Source organism: Carcharhinus amblyrhynchos, chromosome 24, assembly GCF_965287045.1.
Source record: "Carcharhinus amblyrhynchos chromosome 24, sCarAmb.v2.hapA, whole genome shotgun sequence".
NCBI lineage: Eukaryota > Metazoa > Chordata > Chondrichthyes > Carcharhiniformes > Carcharhinidae > Carcharhinus > Carcharhinus amblyrhynchos.
Window position 1 is genome coordinate 31,586,294 of NC_137347.1, and position 20,264 is coordinate 31,606,557.

Below are 20,264 nucleotides of genomic sequence, written 5' to 3' on the forward strand. Positions count from 1 at the left end.
TATAAATGGTAAATAGCTGAGGCCCCAGCACCGACCCCTGGGGCACTCCACTAGTCACCATCCGCCAATCCGAATAGCACCCATTGACCCCCACTCTCTGCCTCCTATTTGACAACCAGTCCTCTATCCACACTAACACCTTACCCCCAATTCCATGCCCCCTGACCTTCTGCAATAACCTCTTGTGAGGTACCTTGTCAAACGCCTTCTGAAAATCAAGAAAGACCACATCCACCGGCTCTCCTCTGTCCACCGCCCTAGACACATCCTCATAGAACTCCAGTAAATTTGTCAGACACGACTTCCCTTTAACGAAACCGTGCTGTGTCTGCTCTATCAAGCAGTTCCCCTCAAGATGCCTCGCTATTTCCTCCGTGATGACGGATTCTAACATTTTACCTACAACAGACGTTAACCTAACCGGCCTATAATTCCCTGCCTTTTGCCTGGCACCCTTCTTAAACAACGGCGTAACATTAGCCGTTTTCCAATCTTCCGGCACTTCCCCGGAATCCAGCGACGTCTGGAAAATAACCACCAAGGCATCCACTATCACCTCCGCCATTTCTTTCAGAACCCTCGGATGCATTCCATCCGGTCCTGGGGACTTGTCCACAATCAGCCCCTCCAGTCTGTCAAGCACCGCCTCTCTACTAACAGTAATGTCATCGAGGCCCTCCAGTCCTACCACCTTTCCATCTCTAACACCCGGCAAATTATTCACGTCCTCCTCCATGAAGACCGAAACAAAAAAGTTGTTCAAGACCTCAGCCATATCCCCATCCCCTACCACTAAGTCCCCCTTCTCATCCTCTAAGGGACCAACGTTCACCCTAGCCAGCCTCTTCTTTTTTATATACTTATAAAAACTCTTGCTATCCTTTTTTATATTAAGCACTAGCCCAGCTTCATAGTTTCTCCTACCCTTCTTTATCAACTTCTTTGTCAATCTTTGTTGACATTTAAACCTCTCCCAATCCTCTTCTTGCCCACTACTCTAAACGCCTCCACTTTTAATTTAACACTTTCCTTCACCTCCTTCGTTATCCATGGCTTATTACCTCTCCTCCTACAGTCCTTTTTGACCATCGGAATAAATTTCAGCTGAGCACCAAGAAAGATCTCCTTAAAGATCCTCCACTGCTCCTCAGCAGACCTACCTTCCAACTCGCTCCCCCAGTCCACATTCGCCAATTCTTCTCTCATCCTACCGTACTCCCCTCTGTTCAAACAAAGGACGCGTGTCCGGGAGCCCACTTTCTCCTCCTCCATCTGCACCAGAAACTCCACCATACAATGATCACTCTCCCCAAGAGGATCCTTCACCGCAAGTTCCCTAATTCTACCCGCCTCATTACATAGCACCAGACCCAAGATAGCTCGCTCCCTCGTCGGCTCCAACACACACTGTTCCAGGAAACTATCCCGGCAGCATTCCAAGAACTCCTCCTCGAGCCCACCGCGTCCAACATGGGTCGACCAATCAATATGCAGATTGAAATCCCCCATAATTACGGCTGTCCCATTCCTGCACGCCGCACTTATTTGCGCGTTAACAGCCCGCCCCACCTCCAGATCATTATTCGGGGGCCTATAGACGACACCCACCAGCGTCTTCCTCCCTTTGCTGTTCCTAATCTCTACCCACAACGATTCCACATTCTGCTATTGGACGCCATTCAGGGCAAAGGATTCCCAGAGGATGACATCATCCTCAACATTGAGCTCATCTCTATTCGTCTTTCACTTCATCTGAGAGTCGTCGTCCGAATTCAGAATCGTATATCTTAATTTAGATAGGACTGGGTGCTTTTGCGTTCAGACCTTGATTTCCTTGCAGACACTGACAGAGCATCCAAAAAATTGAGGGTCTTCACAGCCTCTTCCATAATTGGTAATAATGCCGAGCTTGTGGGCAACGGCCGATGGCTCAGTGCATCAGCCTTGGCTATCAGGGTCCAGGCAGTGCTCTAAGGAGGTATTCATCAGCCACCAGTAACAAGACCCAACACTGTATCCGCATGGAGGCAATGGAAGGCGTTGCCTTGTCTTCTTTCAAAAGTATCAACAAGGGCTTACAATCAGTTACTATGATGAAATGCCTAACATAGACGTACTGATGGAATTTTTTAAAGCTGAAAACAACTGTCAACTCCTCTTTCTCAATTTAGGTATATCTCTGTCAGCATAGGAAAGGGTTCTCGACATGTATGCAATAGGCTTCTCTGTTCCATCTTTGCAGCAGTATACCAATGACCCCATAAGGAGTGGCATTGCACGTCAGGACGAGGTTCTTTTGGGGTCAAAATGGACCAATAAATTAGAGGACAAGAGCTGCTGTTTAATGTTATCAAAAATCTCAGCTGCCCCCACACCACCTTTGATGTTTCCACTATAGAGTATGTAAGGAGGCCAGTAACAAAGCCAAATTCAGAATAAGCTTTCTGTAAAAAAAAATCGCTAACACCAGGAAAGATTTCAATTTGGAATTGGCACTTCCTTAATGGCCTTTACCTTGTCTCCTCCACCAGATGAAGAATTTTGCCATCCACCCGAAAGTCTTCCTGGGTGGCAACCCCTCTTTATGTCACCGATAAGGAGTGGGAAAAATACAACATTGTGACCTCGCTGGTGAGAATCTTTTTTTTTGAGATGCTTTATGTCCACGTCACTGCTTGCAGTCTTCGTGAAAGTGAGTGCAAAATCTGTCCTCTGACTCTCTCCTCTTCTCTTTCCTCCTTTACTAACTTCTTCATATCCAATTCCCTTTCTTCTTATTTTTCTATCTTCTGCCTTAATGCTTGTTTCCTTCGGTAATGTCATTTTCTTTCCTTTTCTCCAAATCCGCTACTTTCTTTTCTCTAAATCTTTTCTCTTTCTTACTGAGAACTTGGTCTCAGGTATCCCCTGCAATTTCAAATGCTGCCCCGTTATTTTAACTATTTTAATCCGTGGTTCTCTTGCTTCTGGAACTTGCTTCCTACATCTTACTTTATTGTCCTGCCTGTCCTGGCAGCTTCTGTGAAAAACCTCTTGTTTCTGTGTGACCTGGTTCCAAATTAAAAAACAACTGCTTTTTTGCTTTTCAATACAATGGGTAATTTTAACAACAACTTATCTACCAATTCCATTATCTGAGTCTTGGTTTCTTTCTGTAAACCACCAACTTTAGAGAAGTCTTCGTAGCTTCCAATACCATTTTGGATTCCAACCCATACAATATGTGTCACAGGAACTCCAACTCCTATATCCAGTGCCTCGGTACCCCCACATACTTTTTTTAAAGGATTCACAGATCCCACCTATAATGATAAATCCTAGAACAAATTTTACTTTTTGGCATGCAGTAACTGGTGCAGTCCACATTTCAAAGTGTCTCAGTGAGTTACTATTGATCAGCCTCCAGTAACCCACTCTTCCACCTTTCAAAATATCCCAGAGAGCCCCTATCTTTGTTACAATCCCAGCTGATGTTACTATTGGACAGTCAGGTCCCAGAGCGGAACAGAGGCTCAACAGGATGGCCAAATAACATTCAACAAAGCAATAAAATGTTTATTAAACAAGATTAACTACAATACACTACTCCCTCATCCCATCTATACCTTCACAGATATATACAGATTTGTAAGGATAACAAAAGTTAAGGATATATCTGAAACTCTTGGTGTTCCTTCAGATACCTGGCTTCCCTCTAGCCAACTTCTCCTTGTGTGCACCTTGCAGCTCTGTCTTTAACTGGGAAGCTCTTGTTGGCCCTTTCTTTAACTTCAGTGAAAAGCACCTTATTCAGATTCCATTCTTTTGTCCTTTTACCTCTGCCTTCCTGAGACTGCTCTTCTCAATCCCTGGTTTCTGACAGTTCTTTGGCTTCTGGAATTTGCTTCCTACATCTTAGTTTATTGTCCTGCCTGTCTTGTTTCTGTGCGACCCGATTCCAGACTGAAAAACAACTGCTTTTTGCTTTTCAATACAAGCCAATGGTTGCTAACCAGTTTAAAAAGAGCAGCAATTGCTTTTACATTGTAAACTTTTCACTACAATGCAGACAAAGTTTAAAGTGAAACTAAAACCTACAGACATACAGGCACCTTTGTATAACATGAAGGAAGTTTTAATCCTTTCTTAACACACAAGTATAGAAACACAAATTAAACTTAAACTTAAATTTGTGTCTTATTTCTAATTCACAAAATAAAAATATAAATTGTTTAAACTATCTCTATTTCCTAACAGCATGGGCAACCAACCCCTATTATTTAAAATGGATAGTCAACACTAAGACTTAGCATGGAATCCCAGGAAAATCTACGACGTAGGGAGTACAATGCATCACCAGGTTTTAACGTGATTTCTGCTTTTTAATGTAATTTGCCTTTTTGTTACAAGACTTACGTAAAATATATATTGTTCAGTATCTTAAATATAGCTTAAACACCAGAAAAAAAATTTCTACCCATGTTCAACAATGCTGTGGATTCAAAACCCTTATTTGACTTTTAAATCTAAGGTGCTGATGTAATGTAAAGACTGCATCTGGTATTCTGCATTTAGATGTGGTCTCATTTAACAGAAAAGATCAAAAGAGAGCTAATTGCTCAAGTTACGAGGAAAGTAATATATTACTATTCATTGGAAAAGGGATCGAGGAGAGTGTCTTGCTTGACGTTTTAAGCACTTTGGAGAATTTGGCATGATGAAAGTTGTACTATTAAACATTGGACTTGAGCACTGGGGACACAGCTTCAAGTTAAGGGGACATAGCGGGGACAAAAGAAAATAAGAAATGTAAGCTAATTTTCTTAAGGAAGAATTGTGAAACAGAAAAGAAAGAAAACCACAGAAAGACTTTAAAGGGCCAGTTAAATATCTGTTAGAACTGGGTTAAGGGTCACTGGTGTCAGAATTACACCAATAAAACACAGACAATCTGGAGAACCAGGCTGGAGGAGCATTCTTTTGTACTAAAATTACATAGCTTTTGTCCAATATTTGCATCAACTACTGTATAAAAGTTTAACTTCCCACTCTATCCATTTAAAATATTTTATCAACCCTTAACAGATAATAAATCATCAGGCAATACAAAATGTAAAGTGCTACATTGTACAGCAGAACATGACACAAAAATCACACAGGTGATTGGATTTTACAAAATACAAATTCTTTGAGAGAATGATCAATATTGGTGAAAAGCTGTGCTTTACACATATTGAGTACAAAGATCACTTACCCCTTGAGAATGCAGGTATTCCACTGTCTTGGTAATCGTGTGAAGAAGAGCACTTGCCTCCCTCTCAGAGAAACCCTTCTGCTGCAGTATTTTATCCAGCAGTTCACCACCTCTCATTAGTTCTGTCACTAGGTAGATGTACTTATTATCATTGTAGACCTAGACATATATCACCAAGACAAAACAAAAGACAAGTCAGTTAATCTGATCATTGCCCTGTGACATATTCAGTTCTGAGGCTGTATATTTCTTTTCGGTTTGATTAGTTTCTCTTTTTCATGTTCACGTCATTCATGGCTAGGAGGCAGACTGAAACTAGTTCACTAGAAAACTTGGCATTAGATGCTCTTGTATATTCCTGACCACTGATGTAAGAGTATATACCAGGTTACTTGAAGTGTTTTTTAAAGTTTATTTATTAATCACAAGTAGGCTAACAGTAACATTGCAATGAAGTTACTGTGAAAATCCCCTAGTCAACACACTCCAGTGTCTGCTCAGGTACACTTGAGGGAGAATTTAGCACAGCCAATGCACCTAATCAGCACGTCTTTCGGACTGTGGGAGGAAACCGAAGCACCTGAAGGAAACCCATGGGCAGAACGTGTAGGCTCTGCACAGACAGTGACCCTAGCCAGGAATCAAACCCAGATCCCGATGCTGTGAGGCAGCAGAGCTAATCACTGTGCCACTATGCTGTCAGGTTATTACCATGCTCATGGTCAGAAAATTGCTTTGTTCCTGAAAAATGGGAACAGAAATGGAATCACTGTCTGCAATCACGGAGCACAATGTAATGAACTATTTTAAAAGCATAGCGACAGTTCATTACATCTGATGAAAACAGAGTTCTTCAGAATCAAACACTTTGCCAAATACTTTAGCTATGAAACACTGCCCTCTAAAATGCAAATATTTATTAATTATGTAATAATCTATTCAAATCATTTGTCTATATTTAGGTATGGAAAAAATATTTTATCCTTAAAATGGTGTCTTTATAGTAACCACTTAAATCTGCTTTCATTAATGGGCATGGCAGTGGATATATTACTAGACTTGTCATTAAGGGGCCTAGACTAATAACCCAGTGAATGGAAGTTCAAATCCCACCATGGCAGTTGGCAGTTTAAGAATTTAATTTGCTTTTTAAAACTGTAAAGAATTAGTTTGAATCTTAGATTATTATAAAAACTCAACTGGTTCAGTTCATTAATGTGCTTTAGTGGACTCCACTTCCAGATTAACCTTAACTCTAGGCTCTTAATTGCACTATGAGGTGACATTGCAAGCCACTTAAAAGACTTAGAAAATTGGGAATGGAAAAAAAATTCCGTAATGCTCCATCCTGAGAATTAATTATTATAAAGCATGAGACAGAAATAAAAGACCGGGAATTCATGCCTTTACACATTCTATCCAATTTGGTTAAAAACACATTGGCCCCTTTCCATTCCTGCCACTTCCTCACCTGATGTATTTATTAGGCTTGAGGTTTGAAGCACCTGCAAAATTTTATCCAAAAAGCACAGTTCACATCCTCCTTGATGCTGCGTATCAGCAATTTGAATGAGGTGGGCAGGATCTCAACTGAGCATACAGTCAGTTGATATTGACACATTTTCTAGCAATAATTACGCAATAAACTTCAGGAATGATTTTTTGCCCCTCAAGCTCAGCCAATTTTAGCAGCACTTTGCTGCCTAGCTGAATTTCTAACTCAGTAGAATATTATACTGTACCTAGCATGAATAGCTAAGTTTCACACCATGTGACTTTTGTTCAATAGGTTATGGTGGCTTTCAAACTGCCTTTCATTTATTACTGAAATCAATAAAGCAATGTCACAATTGCAATTGTCAAAGAGAAAAATATTTTGAAAACTTGATGTTTTCATAATTTGAGTTACACTCATTCTTGTTGTTTTCATGCCTCATGCCCACTCAACAAGCTGTTCTGGGACTCACATCTTTCAGCGTAATGATGTTTGGGTGCTGCCCATATCGCAACAGAATTTCAACTTCCTCTGAGGGATCTCTCTTGTTCTTTTCAATAATCTGGAAAAAGGAAATAAAAAGACTTCAAATTGGACACTGTTACAAGACAAGGAATCTAAATTAAGTGGCAATTAGGCAACAGGAGAGTTATTTTGGAAAAATGTATGGGGACAATAAAATTAAGCTCCAAATGATTAAAGGCACGCCACAATTAGGAAGCATGAATTGCATTTAACTGATGACCTTGCAATGGAACTGTGATTGTATTATGCAGCATAAACTAGCATAATACAATTTTGGCAGCTAATAGCAAAGCAAACAAAACATGCCCGGTTTCTCCAATGTGCAATGGTACTCGTTTGGTATTGAGACATTACCACAGGAATGTGTGAAAACAAAATCTACTTTAAATTTGACCTTTCTTTGATGACATTTCTGGCAATGAAAATTTGGCACTAGGTCAACTTCTGTGAATGACTCAGTAATCTGGACCAGGGAAAATAAAAACTACTCCAAGGCGTGGCTTCTAATAGGCCAGCCCATCTGGCTCATTACTGGAATCAGTCTATTACTGGAGACAGAAGTCTTCCCACTCAGCTCAGATAAATCTAGAGGGATCTTCCAGCTGCTTGATCAGCCAGGACTACCTTACATATTACACACTCTGGACATGCAGTGGGAAGCTTACCATGTTCTGCACTGGTGTACAAATTTAAACTTCAGCAATACTCCTGTGCACACTCAAAAACAACAGCAACTTATATTTATATAGTGTCTTTAACATAATAAAATGCCCCAAGGCATTTCACTGAAGAAATATAAAATGACATATAACACACCAAGTCACATGAGGAGATGTTACAAGATGAAACAATTAAATTGGGAATGCTTAAGAATCCAGAATTAAAGTACAAACATCCCAGGGCTGCAGGAGATTACAGATAGGGAGAGGCAGGACCATGGTGGGCTGACGGTAGTATTAGAAAACAAGGAAGAAAATTTAAAATCTAGATATTGCTCGACTGGGAGCCAACGTAAATCAGCAAGCACAGGGATGATGAGTGAAAGAGACTTGGTGCAAGTTAAAATACTGGCAGCAAAATGTTGGATGACACATTTGAAGTTTATTAAGGATAGAATCTGGGAGACCAGCCAACAGTGCATTGGAATAGTTAAGTCTAGTGATATCAAAGACATGAAAGGCAGGAACAAAGTCAGGTAATGTTACAGAATTAGGAAAAGGTGGTCTGAATGATGGTGTGAATTTATCTCAAGGTCAAACATGGCATTAAGGTAGCAAACAGTCTAATTTACTCTCAGACAGCCGTCAACAGAGGGATAAAGAAAATAGGTAGGGAACTGAGTTCAAAAGATTGAAAATAATGGCTTCAGTTCTCCCAATATTTAATTGGAAGAAGTTTCTACTCATCCAGTATTGGATGTCAGATAAGCAGTTGGAGAATCTAGCAACAATGAAGAAGCGAAGGCAAAGGTTGGTGAAAAAAAGCATACATGCGGATACCTATACATTTTCAGATGACGTCACCGTGATTGGCAGATGGCAGTTTTGGATAATGTCGCTTGATTAGTAACCCAGAGGCCAAACAAATGCTCTGGAGGGATGAGTTCAATTCCACCATAGCAGCTGGTGGAATTTATATTCAATTAATTAATGAATTAGATTAACTTATAAATTTTAAATTGAAACATTCTCAGTAATGGTGACCGTGACAATTATAATCAACCACTGTAATGACATAAAGTAATGTCTTTTAGGGAAAGAAATCTGCCAACTTTGTGGGATCTGATCTACATGTGACTACAGAGGAACAGCAACATGTTTGACTGTTAACTGTCATTTAAATAGCCCAGCAAGCCATTCAGTTGTATCAAACTGCAGCAGTAGATTCAAAGAGGACACCAGCAATTCAAGACAATGGCTCACCACTATCTTTTCAATGGATGGACTCTCAATTGGGATGGACAACACTTGCCGGTGACACCACATCCAATGGAAGAATAATGACAATATAAAGAACCCATTGCTAATGACACACTGGCTATGATTAGATAGATATGAATAGAACCAAGCAAGAATAGTCCCATCAAGCTGGATGACAGTAGAAAGGAACTGGAAGAGATGGGTCAACCATGTCAAAGGCTGAGATGAATGAAGAGGGCTAATTTATCTACACCACAGTAACATAGGATGTCATTTCTGTCTTTGAAAAGCCATTTCAGTGTTTTGACAGGGTGAAAATCTGTTTAGAGGAATTCAAACATGGAGTTCTAGAAACTGAATTTGGAAGGACTTTGAGGAGGAAAAGAAGTTTGGATGTGAGTTGTTAATTTGTAAGGTCAATGAAGGCAAGGATTGTTTCCTGAGCAAGGGGATGATGATGACAAATCTAAAGAGAAAGGGACAACGCCTTAAGAGAAGAAACCACTAATGGGGCCAGGAGGGGAACTTAGGTGGTCAGGTAGGTGGAAAAGGGACAAGGGAGAAAGAAGTAGCACTACTGGACAAAATCATCTCAGAGAAAGCATGAGGGGAATAGAAGAGAAAATAGAAAAATATGCAAAGGGAGCTTTAGAGCAAGTCTAGAGGCTTGGTAAACTAGTGGAAAGGGGGGGGTTAAATAGAACCAACTGACTGGATGCTCTCAAACTTACTGAAAGTCCTGAGCTTCTCGCACTTATTGATGGAGTTAAGGGTGGAGGAAACCAGGGAGTGAGGTTTAAGAAAACTGTTTGCAGTAGAAAAAAGTTGGGGTATCTCTTCTACAGGTGTAGAGATCACTATGGCTTGGCCCAATGACTAAAAAAATGTATTTTTTAATAGCAGAAAGGTAGCAGACCAAAACAAAGGGGCTAGAATGACTTCTGTAGAAGGGGCAAAACAAGTCAATTGCTAGTCCACCCCGTTGCAGGATGCTCAAAGAAGACAGAAATAAAGATGATATTTTAAAAATAGAAATTGCTTTACTCATTTTATCATTTCCAAAGTGATGAGGAGTAAGGGTGAAGGATGTGTCTCCTTCATCATCTCAATGTTAAGAAAACACTCGTTTCTGAATCTGTCTTACCTTCACAGCATACTCCATGTTTGTAGTTTTGTGAATACAGCGTTTACAGACAGAGTATGAGCCTATTCCAATATCCTCCTTTAGCTCATAACCATCAGTAAAGTTCATATTGGTCCCGTGCAGTTGCTGTAAGAGATGAATATCCTTTCAAGTCTTCAAGTACTTCACTGTTTTGTGACATTATGCACCAGCTAAACTAATAACTGTCATATATAAAGCATTTTTAAAATATATACATGTGCCAAGATATTTACAGAATAATAAGGACATCCGACGCAGAACCAAAGGAAAGATTATCTGGGGATGGCCAATGGCTTGTTTAAAGAGGTGCCCTTTAAAGGAGGATCTTAAAGGAGGGCACAGAGATGGATATATAGATTGGCACTGTGGGAGAATTCTAGAGATTGCAGCCTTGGCAGCCTGAAGTCCATAATAATTGAGCAGAAAGAGAAATGTTGAAAGCCAGAATCAGAATGCTCAGAGGGGAAGGGGCCATAGGCTGGAGAAGGAGGTCATAAACTTAGGAAAAGAGGGATGACATGATGAGATTTTTACAAAAGGATGAGCATTTTAAATGCAAGGCTCTGTGTGGAACCAAGAGTCAATGCAAGTTAGCAGTGATGCATGACATGATGCAGGATAAGATGTGAGCAACCCGAGATACATATATAATCTACGGAGAATCCAGGTGGAGAATTATAATTAACAAGCTTCCACCAATACAAACTTATTACAACAGTGACTATCGCTGATTGCTGTGCAGACACATGGATTTGGGCCGGTGTCTGTGGGAGTTTGCGCAATCTCCCCGTGCTTGTGTGGGTTTTCTCCGGGTGCTCCGGTTTCCTCCCACACCCCTAAGATGTGCTGTTAGGCTGATTGGCAGGAATAAATTGTCCCTAAATTAGTTTCCCTCAATCTGGATGGCCATAAAACATTAGATAGGGGTCATGAGTAGAGAGGTGGACTGGTGGTGTCGAGAGGGCGGCGCGGGCTCGTTGGGCCAAAGGGCCTGTTTCCCGGGCTGATTTTGTTCTTTGTTCTCTTTATATATTGCATTATCAAACGTTACACACAAATTAGTTTAAATTAAGCTCAAGAGCTTAAGACCCTTAAAACATTTTCGGGGTAAATATTTTCAGCACATTTTAAAGAGGCTGGCTTTTTTGCAGGTCAAGTGACTGCATAGTTGTCCAACATTTCTAATACACTTGCTCAAGTTAACAGCCCAACTCCAACCACATGAGAAATGAATCACGTCCTTTATTGATGATGCAATGGTTCTTTGTCACTGAGCATTCTGAAATGCAATACTCACCACCGATGGTACCATTTTAGATTTTGTTTGGATACCAAATTTGTGAACCCCCAAGCTCACTGTTCATGAAACAAAGCCCAAAATTCACCATGTACATTCATGATAGCAATTGTTATTGCAGATACAAGTAAGATATCCAATAAAGACAATATTTAAAGAATCTAGTTCAACCTGCAGTTTGTTATATTGTCTGCATCATCCATGTACCTCAAAAAACCTCAACTGTTTATTGTAAATTCTTCAACGCAGGTCGATTATATACTCTCCAGACTGTAGGATATTGCTAGCAGTTTTCACTGACATACAAGAGCAATTTAAATACCTGTATGATGTATATACTGGATTCTACAGTTAGCTGTGTTCCAAGCAAGTCATGTAAGTGCTTCCTGTCATGTTGATAATGCCACCAGACTGGAAACATTCTTAAAAATCTCACTGATACTTCACACGGGTATCCCCAAGTTACCACCAAATGCCAGTGGTAAACTCTTACATGTAAGGTTTACACTAGATGGCCGAATGCTACAAGATCACTCACAATCATTAATATGCAGGTTGAAAATAATCCCTTGGGTAGAATCCATTAAAGTGGATTTTACTGACTAAGATTTGTGATGATCTTGCAGCAACCTGTTCACCAAATGTTGAAGGATTCTGGTAAATTAATTGAAAATCAGTGTCTCTAAGTTTAACTGCTAAAATTAAGTTTCATCATTGCTTCTTCCTCTAACTCATTCTTTTCTAAAACAGTGGAACTCCTTACCTCCCTTAGTCTTCTGCTCCTCCTATAACTCACAGGCTTTCAAAGCCCAAGGTTGGTGTCACCTAATCGCTTCTTCCTGAGATACCTCATTCTTTCTTCTACTCTTTCCAACCTTGGTAGTGTTTTGTACTATGGCCCGTAGCCCTTCACCTGGGTTTCCCAATAATAAAACAAATACAGATAATCTGGACACCAGAAGGCAATTCCAAAAATGATTATTGTATGTTTTGCTGGATTTATTATGACAACATTGATTAAAACAGTAATATCAATTGAGTACATTAAGTAGCAGCTGACTACTTGTAATATTTAATAGAAAACAAAAACAGCCACTTCTGATTCAGAAATAAAGACAGAAAATATTAGAAATACTTTCTGTCCCTGTAAAGAGGAAATAAAGATTAATATTTTATCATTCTGACAAAGGATCTATCCCTAAATTTCAACCTGTCTTTTTACCTTTTGGAGGACCTGCTGTGTGTTTTCAATGTATTTTTTCTTTTCATATGAAAGTAATAGCTGGGATGCAATAAATAAACAGTATAACATATGCTCAAGACAAGAGTATCCAACTTTCCCAAGCAGAGATAACAAGAAAGGGACAGGCACTTGTGACGGACTTACCTGCAAGACAGGATGAATGACCACTTTGGAATGCTCAGTCTTCGCTTCCTCCTCTTCAATTCCTGTTGCCACAAAACTGAACCCTCGGAATAATTTGTGAGCACTGGCACTTGGAGGCACACCAGGAGAATCTGGGATCCAAAAAGAAGAGTTTGACAAGAATGGAAAACAAATGATGCTCGCACGGAAGGATGAACAATATGGCCACTTTAAAAAGGAACATGGAGCTGAATAAGGGAATTTTTTTTAAGAAAATGAATTTCATATCACAACTCCTTTTGAAGGTCTAGTGACAGCAGTAGGACTGAAATATATAGTCTGAAGATCCCAGGAGGGTGCTGAAGACAAGAACCCATGGTGTTAGAAGCATGGATTCCAACTTTCCCAAGCAGGGGTAACAGGAAAAGGACAGGCATGAACATGGATAGAAAATTAGCTGACTGGCAGTGGGCAGAGAATAGGTATAAAAGGGTCCTTTTCAGGATGGAGGTTGGTGATTAGTGAAGTTCACAGAGGTCAGTGTTGGAACCGCAACTTTTCATTTTATACATCAATGATCTAGATGAAGGAACTAGGGGCACTGTGGCTAAGTTTGCAGATGATACAAAAATGGTTGGAGGGACAAGTAGTATTGTGGAGGCAGTAAGGCTGCAGAAAGACATGGACAGGTTAGGAGAGTGGTCAAATAAGTGACAGATGAAATATAACATGGGAAAGTGAGAGGTTATGCACTTTGGTAGAAAGGATTTTCTAAATAGACTATTTTCTAAATGGGGAGAAAATTCAGAATTGGAAGTACAAAGGGCCTTTGTTGTCCTAGTTCAGGATTCTCTCAAGTTTAACTTGCAGGTTGAATCGGTAGGTAGGAAGGCAAATACAATGTTAGCCTTCATTTTGAGAGGACTGGAATACAAAAGCAGGGATGTACTGCTGAGACTTTATAAGGCACTGGTCAGGCCACATTTGAAACATTTTGAGTAATTCTGGGCCCCATTTCTGAGAAAGGATGTGCTGATCCTGGAGAGGGTCCAGAGGAGGTCCATGAGAATGATCTCAGGAATGAACAGCTTAATGTATAAGCAGCAATTGAGGACTCTGGGTCTTTACCAATGGAGTTTAGAAGGATGAGGGGAGATCTCACTGAAACTTACAGAATACTGAACGTGGGGAAGATGTTTCCATTAGCAGGCAAGACTGGGATCTGAGGGCACTGCCTCAGAATAAAGGGACAATCTTTTAGAAGCGAGATGACGAGGAATTTCTTCAACTGGAGGGTGGTGAATCTATGGAATTCATTGCCACAGAGAGGTGTCCAAGCCAGGCCACTGAGTGTATTTAAGACAGAGATATGTAGGTTCTTGATTGGTAAGGGCTATTGTACTTGCTCTCACAGAACCTTAATTAGACCTCATTTAGAATATTGTGTACAATTCTGGTCATCACACTACCACAAGGATGTGGATGTTTAGGAAAGGGTACAAAAGAGGTATACCAGGATGTTGCCTGGTCTGGGGAGCATCAGTTATGAGGAGACGTTGGATAAACTTGGTTTGTTCTCACTGGAATGACGGAGGTTGAGGGGTGGTCTGATGGAGGTCTGCAAGATTATGAGTGGCGTGGAAGAATGGATAGTCAGATGCTCTTTCCTAAGGTAGAAAAGTCAAGTACAAGGGGACATAGCTTTAAGGTGCATGGGGAAACATTTAGGGGAGATGTGTGAGGCAAGTTTTTACACAGAGGGTGGTGAATGTCTGGAATGCATTGCCTGGGGGGTAGTGGGAGCAGGTATGATAGCGTCATTTAAGGGGCAGCGAGACGAATACATGAATAGGATGGGGATAGAAGGATACAGGCTCCGCAAGTGCATACAGTTTTAGTTTAGGCAGGCATCATGATCGGCCCAGGCTTGGAGGGTCAAAGGGCCTATTTCTGTACTATACAGTCTGTTAATGCCTTCATTTTCGGTCTGCGCAACAAACTCTGTTCACCAGCTACTGACACCATCCCCTTTCCTAGATAAAATCTGGGACTTAACCAGACTTGTTGGATATCATATCTGACTGTAAAATGATCTCCCAGCCACATCTCTGCACCATCACTAAAACACTTATTATCACCTTTAACATTGTCCAGCTCTGCTTTATGCAGAGGGATCAAAATGTTTTGGTGCAGAGGGAGCTGGATGTCTTCGTGCACGAATTGCAGAAATTTGATACGAAGTGATAGGCTGGGCGAATGGGTGAGGAACTGGCAAATGGAATTTAATGTTGGCAAGTGTGAGGTTGTCCACTTTGGTAGGAATAATGGTAGGAAGGACTACTACTTACAGGGCGAAAAGCTGCAGCATGCTACAGTGCAGAGGGACCTCGGGGTCCTTGTGCATGAGTCGCAAAAACCCAGCCTGCAGGTGCAGCAGGTGGTCAGGAAGGCGAATGGGATGCTGGCCTTCATAGCGAGGGGGATTGAATATAAAAGTAGGGAGGTCTTGCTGCAACTGTACAGGGCACTGGTGAGGTCGCAGCTGGAGTACTGTGTGCAGTTTTGGTCGCCACACTTACGCAAGGATATTTTGGCCTTGGAGGGAGTGCAGAGGAGGTTCACTAGGCTGATACCGGAGTTGAGGGGGTTGAGCTATGAGGAGAGGCTGAATAAACTAGGCTTGTACTCATTAGAGTTTAGAAGGATGAGGGGAGATCTCATTGAGACGTACAAGATGATGAATGGGATGGATAGGATAGAGGTGGAGAGGCTCTTCCCGCTTAGAAAGGACAGTAGGACTAGAGGGCACAGCCTCAAGATAAGCGGGGGGGGCCGTTTAGAACAGAGTTGAGGAGGAACTTCTTCACTCAATGGGTGGTGAATCTCTGGAATTCTCTGCCCGTTGAAGTGGTGGAGGCTGCCTTGCTAAATATATTTAAGACGCGGGTAGATAGTAGGCAAGGGGATTAAGGGTTATGGGGAGAAAGCGGGAAAGTGGAACTGAGCCACTTCAGATCAGCCATGATCTTATTGAATGGCGGGGCAGGCTCGAAGGGCTAGATGGCCTACTCCTGCTCCTATTTCTTATGTTCTTATGTTCTTATAAGGAAGGTGTAATAGCCCCAGAAATCAGCTATAAAAAGGGACATAAAATAAAATAAAGCAAAACCACAAGCCTATGATGAACACAAACAATACAATAATGGACAACACAATAATGGCCCACTCAAGGGCTGCTTTATAAAGGGCTCGATATACGCGCTCCACCTGATTAGGTAATTATCAATCCCCAGGGAAATCATATTGTACAAGTCCTACAAGGAGATCAATTCCCCATGAAAGTCCTTGGGGTTATCACAGTAGGCGAATGGAATTTTGGCGTTCATTGCTAATGGAATAGAGTATAAAAATAGGGATGTGGTGTTGCAAGTGTATAGGGCATTGACGAGGCCACATCTGGAGTACTGCACATAGCTTTGGTCCCCTTACTTGCGGAAGGACGTAATTATATCAGAGGTGATTCAGAGAAGGTTCACTTGACCGATGCCAGGGATGAAGGACTTATGAAGAGATTGAGTAGTTGAGTCCTATATTCACTGGAGATTAGAAGAATGAGATGAGATCTAATTGAGGTGTGTAAGATGCTAAAAGGATTTGACAGAGTGGATGTTTCCCTTGTTGGACATTCTAGAACGAGATGCCACAGTTTTAGGCTAAGGGGTGGTAGAATTAAAACAGAAATGACGAGGAATTACTTCACTCAAAGAGTTGTGATCTGTGGAATTCTTTAGTCCAGAGTGCAGTGGACACCGGAATCTGTGGAATTCTTTACTCCAGAGTGCAGTGGACATCGGAACACTAAACAACTTTGAAGAAATGGATAGGTTTTTAGTTAGTAGCAGGATGAAGGATTATGGGAACGGGCAGTGGGGTGGAATGAGAGCAGTCATAATTGCACTGAATGATACAGCAGGCTCCAGTTGCTGAATTGCCTACTCCTGCTCCTAGTTCTTATGCCCTGCCTCAACTCAGCTGCTGCTGAAGCCCTCAACCATGCCTCCATTTCCGACAGCATGCAACACAGCCAAATGTAAAGGTGAGCTTACTAAAATAAAACTGCATCCTTATAACAGGAATGGTCATCGTCCATCACAGAGAACATTAGAACGACCCACATGATGAAAGAAGTGGAAAAATTGACAAGGTTCATGCACCTTCCTAGAAACAGATCGGAACAGCCATACATCCATCGCCACTACTGCTGAATTGATAAAGAGCAGTTCAATATCAAAGAATGCCAAAGAGGGTAAAAAGATACCCAATGCCAGAACAAACTCCAAATCAACAAGACTTGCATGTAACAACAGAGCCCATCATTCCTCAGGCAGTAGTGTGAATAAGATTTGGAAGAGTTGTAACGCCTCCTGACAATCTGAACCTATGAACGCAGAGGCTTGAAGGGAGGAGATGTAGTAATAATAACAATGTAGATAAAAGGAGTGAACTAGAATAATCTGAAATACATTTCGATAAAGACTTGGGATGGGGTGTAGTATAAGTATCTGGCACATAAAGGGTTAACATGGATTGAGTACAGTACCACCCACACAATAATATAAATTACGTGACACACACCTCAGGGTCAATCTAGTGTTGAACAGCACAAGCAAGCATGGAGACAACTCTCAATTTGAATCCTTTACTGTATACTTATATTAACATTGTAGTTAACAAATACATACAGTTAACTTTCTTAAGACTATGAGAATTTCATTAAGCTGTACCAAATGGTCTCTTACACTCAGGTTTCAACGCCAGGAAAAAGTAGTTGGTTGTAAGTTTTCATTTCTGCCTCAACATTTTAAAACATTTGATGAACAGAGTTTAATTGCCATAATTGATCAGGTCAAACATCTCCCCATATATGCATTCAGCACAAACCTTTAGGCGTTCGCTCTGTAAACTCAGGATCAAAATAAAAGGTATCGTCCGGCCTGGCCACAGCTGGTCTGAATGGTGGCTTCAGTTCCCGTCGGTATAATTTCTGGAAACATAAGAAACTATTTAACATTGCTGGAAATCTTTACTGCCCCACCATTTTATTCTCATTTGATGATTTCTAGATATGTATGCTTTATCAGTGAGGAATCTGCATCCTCTTTTGGCACTTAGTGGAGCACACCCATGTAAGGAATAGCATAGTCAAATTTAAGTAAAGCCCCTACAAACAGTTCCATCAAAAATTCCCAGATAATGTGTCCATTCCATATAGAGTGCTATCCATTCTACACAGCTTCATGGAACATTTTCCTAGACATGTAAAGCGTAGACACAAGGCCTTCCCTTACAAGGTACTCCCAACTCAGATGCAGCACTGATCAGACATCAGATAACATTCCCTCTGCTCGCCTCAACAATGTTTCCTATCTTTAACCAGATGAGTATGGAGGTTCCATTTTCTTACACCAGCCAATCTTTATTGTATCTAGTAAACTGGTACAACCACAATAATCTTTCCCTCAATGTCAACAAAACGAAGGAGAAAATCATCGACGTCAGGAAGCATACTGGAGGACATGCCCCTGTTGACATCAATTGGGATGAAGTAGAAATGGTCAAGAGCTTCAAGTTTTAGGTTTCCAGATCACCAATATCCTGTCCTGGTCCCGCTATGCTGACACTATAGTTAAGAAAGCCCACAAATCCCTCTAATAAGACTCTGCAGAAGACTAAGGAAATTTGGTATGTCCACAATGACTCTTAACAACATTTATAGAAGCACCATAGAAAGCATTCTCTATGGTTATATCACAGCTTGGCATGGCTGCTGTTCTGCCCAAGATAGCAAGAAATTACAAAGGGGCATGAATGAAGCCCAGTCCATCCTCAAACTAGCCTCCCACCCACTGAAACTGACTACACTCCCAACTGCCTCAGAAAAACAATCATAATTAAGGACCCCATGCGCCCTGGACATACTCCCTTCCTCCTCTTCTGTCGGGAAAAAGACACAAAAATCTGAGGACATGTACCAACCGATTCAAGAACAGCTTCTTCCCTGCTACCGTCAGGCTTTTGAATGGACCTACCTCACATTAAGTTAATCTTTCTCTACACCCTAGCTATGACTGTAACACTGCACTCTGCAATATCTCTTTTTTTTCTCTATGAACGGTATGCTTCATCTGTATAGTGCCCAAGAAACAATACTTTTTACTCTATACCAACACACGTGACAATAATAAAATCAGATCAAATCAAAGAATGAGACAATTTTGTAAAATGCACATGTGTCCACACTCACCTCAAGCCATAGAATCCCTACAGTGCAGAAAGAGGCCATTCAGCCCATCAAGTTTGCACAGACTCAAAGAGCAAGTTTAACAGGCTGACTCCTGTTCTATCCCCATAATCCCACGCATTAGGCTAATCAACTTAACCTACACATCCTTGGACACCAACAAGGAAATTTAGCATGGTCAATCCACTAAATCTGCACATTTTTAGACTGTGGGGAGAAAACCAGAGGACCCTGAGGAAACTCACTCAGACATGGCTAATCAACCTAACCTACACATCCTTGGACACCAACAAGGAAATTTAGCATGGTCAATCCACCAAATTTGCACATCTTTAGACTGTGGGAGAAAACCAGAGGAAACTCACTCAGACAACAGGGAGAACATACAAACTCCAGTCACCCAAGGCTGAATCATTGCCAGATCCCTGGCACAGTGAGGCAGTGGCGTTAACCACCGTGCCTCCCTAAAAAAATAAATAAATGCCATTAGCATGGCCTCCCCTTACAAGAGGGAGTTCCCACCAATTAAAATAAAAAGACTAAAATAACTGCCATAAACACCTATTGTTTGGAATCCTTACAATTGTCAAGAGGTTTCTGTTCCAAATGTTTGCATTTGATAGGAAACTAGAAGTCAGAACTAAAAAGGCATCATTTTAACCCCACTGTGTAATTTCTGAGAAATTATGAAACCAGAAATCAAAGATGTTTACTCTCAATTTTCAGGAAGTTCCATTTGCAAAGAATACAAATCACCAGGGGTTTTTAAAGTGTTAGTTGGTAAGCTTACAGTCAAGATATTTAAAATCAATACTGAGAGGTGTTGCATGAAAGAGGGAGTTGTCACCAGGGGATGCAACATAGCAGTAACAATGGAACACTGTCTAGACAAAATACTGACTAAAATGTTGTGATTTCCTTGCAATCTTCTTTGGGATAGAACCAATGAAATACATTACTGGA

At 41.0% G+C, this 20,264-nt stretch overlaps 1 protein-coding gene across 7 annotated transcripts in view; it reads right to left on the reverse strand.

The window, feature by feature from the left end:
• LOC145357941 (ribosomal protein S6 kinase 2 alpha-like) overlaps positions 1–20,264 on the reverse strand; it is a 234,951-nt gene that overhangs the window by 29,123 nt on the left and 185,564 nt on the right. For all 7 annotated transcript variants that reach the window (XM_080211530.1, XM_080211529.1, XM_080211534.1 and 4 more), the window contains 5 exons: positions 17,942–18,044; positions 13,022–13,152; positions 10,317–10,442; positions 7,201–7,290; positions 5,234–5,392 (listed from right to left, as the gene is read on the reverse strand). In XM_080211530.1, the coding sequence (XP_080067656.1) occupies positions 5,234–5,392; positions 7,201–7,290; positions 10,317–10,442; positions 13,022–13,152; positions 17,942–18,044 (609 nt within the window). The remainder of the gene's footprint in view (positions 1–5,233; positions 5,393–7,200; positions 7,291–10,316; positions 10,443–13,021; positions 13,153–17,941; positions 18,045–20,264) is intronic.